Genomic DNA, 3,472 nt, shown 5'->3' on the forward strand with positions numbered 1-3,472 from the left:
CCCCAAAGAATTTGTTAAAATTGTCCTACAGTTTGAAAAATGTTGATGTCTTCAATTTCATTATTTAGACGAGTACTTGATTTTACCACGATGCAACACATTTCGTTACTCTGTATATAGCTGAAAGCATTCCTCCCTAAATCCTGCTGATTAAAATTTGTTATCGGTGATAATAATTTTTAAAACAAAAATAGAGGTAGATAGATTCTGAAGGTTAGACGACGGGAGGTTGGAGGGTGCCACTAATGGGTCCTACTTTTTTAATTTCCCTTCGTTGTTTCTGTCTGTCTGTCTAACCTTTTCCCAGCACTAAATGGCCATTATTGTGTTGTGTTTCTTTTTACTCAGACAAACAACTGAAGGTGAAGACAACTATCTATTATGGTCTTTTAGGTTGAAAGAGTAGAGGAAGATGGTGTGTGATAACTAGACTCTCTGAATGAGACAAGAGCCAAGCTCACTTGACAGTGTTGTCCTTTTTACACCTCTAGGTTCACTTAAAAGTGCTCTTGGCCTATAACTAAAGAAGGTTTGTAGATGATAATTATTAATTTTAGGTTCTTTTGGAATTTTGACTTTTTTTCTCTCGATCATTTGGAAATACTGCTTTTTGAAAACTGCACCTCTGCTATGAGCGTGATTCATAATGAGGAATTAAAGTACATAGTATAATGCTCCCAAGTCTGTTAATAACTCAACATACTGTTATTGCATTTTCTCCATTATTTTGGTAGCTCTGTCTCTCTTATGATACAATATGCTGAAGTTGTAGCTTTTAAAACAGTGTAGGTTGCTGACATTGTTGTTTGAAGGATTGGAATTCCAGTTGAGAGCATTTTCTTCATGGATTTATAGTGTGCAAAAAGCGTCTCTTAATAAGAGAATTTTTATGTTATATTTTCGTGTTCAGAAACAACTGCTTCTTTTGCTTCAAGGACTACTTCGTTTTGTTTTGTTCGGCGAAATATAACAATCTGGTTATTTCTGATCAACCAGTTTTGAAAGAGACGATATATATCAATATTTCATCTGCATTTGGGACGTGCATTCATTTGAACTTACTGGATTAAGAAAGTATCATGGCATTGAAACCAGTGCTGAAGACAAAGGTTGATGAGCTGTTCTTGAGATGGCTCAGCGATCCAGATGTTCAGGTAAGCACAAATGTTTTCCGTGAGTTCTTTTTCTCCTACATAGTAAATTCTTTTATGCTTGAAGTTACAGGTTCAAAAGTTAAGATTTTTTAAATTGCAGATTGTTGCCCTGAGTTTGAAGTTGATTTGCAGTACCACTGGCAGCATTGTAAACATCTTATTGAATTTGTTATTTTGTTCTCCATTTCTCTCTCTCTCTCTCTCTCTTTCTCTCCCTCTGTCTCTCTCTTCCTATGTCATCTGTGCATGTTTCCTTCTGTCAACTTGTGTGCGTTTTTGAGGAACATAGATCTAGTAAGATAGCGCTTTCCCTCGTCTTCTTATCTGGAAAGTTTGAGATGCTCTGCCTTGTGTGAAAATATTTTATGTGGTTGTTGCGTTCTTTTGGTCCGACTGTCTGAGTATTGTTATATTGGTTGCTGGTGATGTCTACCTGTCATCTTAGTGTGTCATTGCTTCTGAAGTGTGGGTTGTGTGGTGTGAGGGGAGGGGCAGGCGATGTAAAATTGTAATTTAAGTTGGTAGAAAGGGTGAAGAGTCAGTGGCCATTATTGTTTCTCACTGAAGGTAATTTTTCTTTTCTTTTTTTTTTTTTGTCAAGTGCCTTACAGCGCTCGCAACTGCATAAAGTCATATGAGTGCGCTGGACACACCTAACATTTTCAGTTATTGGAAATTTTGAATTTTGCCCTGGTGGGGGCCGAAGCCTACTCTTATCGATTTGGAACTACCAAAGGATCTTCAACGTGCGCAACTTGCAAACGGGACCTCCTAGATTTTTTGCCCTTGTCCGAGAAGGCTAGATGTAGATCTTTCCTTCCAGAAGATCAGGAGTGTGGCAGAAAGACAGCTGTAAGGAGGAGCCAAGGAGAATCAGTGGAAATACTGCAGAAAGAGTCAGGAGCGCAGAGGAGGGGGGTAAGAAGGAGAGGTGGTGTGGGCAGAAAACAGACGACTGAACATTGCTAGAGAGCAGGAAAATAAGTGAAAGGAGACAATTTTAGAGAAGAAAATTTTTCTGTCGTTACCCGGATTCGAACCCGGGACCTTTGAATGAGAGTCAAACACCTTAACCGCTAGACCACAAGAGCCCCTTTCTTTTCCTTGATCTCAGTTCTTTATTGCATAAATGATTATATGCCTTTTTTGTTACTCACTACTTCAGAAAATCTCAATATTGATAATCTGTCCTTGACTTTTTTTTTATCGACATATTTTTGTCAGTTCTTTGGGGTTGCAATAATAATTTTACTCAATTATTGTCTCTTAAAAAAAATTACATTCATTTAAGTGGGTGATGGGCCGCAATGGCGGGTGCTCTGGTGTGGTTTGCTCCTTCTTTCCTAGTAAACAACTATCAACTTTATCTCTCCTCCTTTTTTATGATTGTTACACTCTTGTACCACCTTTAATCTTGGGCACTTATATGACCTTATTGTATTGTAAGTGCAGTGATACTCTTACTGAAACTAAACTGAATCCTTTAAATCCCTTGCTTCGTTGTAGATATCCCTACGAGGGAGCTTACAGCAGATCGGGAAAGGCGAATCTGTATGTGGGTCAGGGCACCAAAGCTCCTCTTTCGGGGTCCGCGGATCGTCGCAGCGGGCAGGGAATGCGCTGCTGTCGCCAGGAAGTCCCAAGTTGCCAAGCCCCCGGAGTCCTCGTCGGCCTCTTCAGACCAAGAAGCACAACCAAGACAGCAACAGGGTAAGTTGCGTTACTCTATACACACGCCTCTCTGGTCAATGTTCAAAGTGGCCTTCTGCGAAACCAAAGCCGTTAGTAATACGGGGTGCCCAGTACAGCTGCGCCCGACTTGGTCGCCTGAAACTGAAAACAAACGCCTTTTGTTTTTGAGGCGTCCGAGTCTAGCGGTGGGCCCGATCCGCCGATTCCATCCGTAGTGGGCACCCCATGTAATAAGTGGAGCACGTGACCTGTTGCTTCTTTAAATGTGTCTTCTTCTTCTCCTTCTGTATCCTCTTCTTCTACTTCTATAGCTGACTTCCTCTGCAGGGCGGCAGCCTGCTATGCTGCATGCACGCAGTCTGATATGTAACGACCTCTTGGGGTTTGGTCCATAGTATATCGTTTCTGAAAAACTGTATCTACTGTTTTCTTTTCATTTTTTGTTTTGTCACAAAGATATGTACACCAGACAAAGATATGTACACCAGACAAAGATATGTACTCCAGACAAAGATATGTACTCCAGACAAAGATATGTACTCAAGACAAAGATATGTACACCAGACAAAGATATGTACTCCAGACAAAGATATGTACTCCAGACAAAGATATGTACTCCAGACAAA

At 40.4% G+C, this 3,472-nt stretch overlaps 1 protein-coding gene across 1 annotated transcript in view; it reads left to right on the forward strand.

The window, feature by feature from the left end:
* The window catches only part of LOC101850289, a gene marked incomplete at its 3' end in the record, with an annotated part of 7,437 nt that extends 4,573 nt beyond the window's left edge, over positions 1–2,864 (forward strand). Inside the window, 2 exon segments of the mRNA XM_005110520.3 lie at positions 936–1,154; positions 2,661–2,864. Of these exon segments, the coding sequence (XP_005110577.2) occupies positions 1,080–1,154; positions 2,661–2,864 (279 nt within the window).
* Between the last annotated feature and the right edge of the window lie 608 nt (positions 2,865–3,472).

This window comes from Aplysia californica, unplaced genomic scaffold (assembly GCF_000002075.1).
Source record: "Aplysia californica isolate F4 #8 unplaced genomic scaffold, AplCal3.0 scaffold00903, whole genome shotgun sequence".
Lineage (NCBI taxonomy): Eukaryota > Metazoa > Mollusca > Gastropoda > Aplysiida > Aplysiidae > Aplysia > Aplysia californica.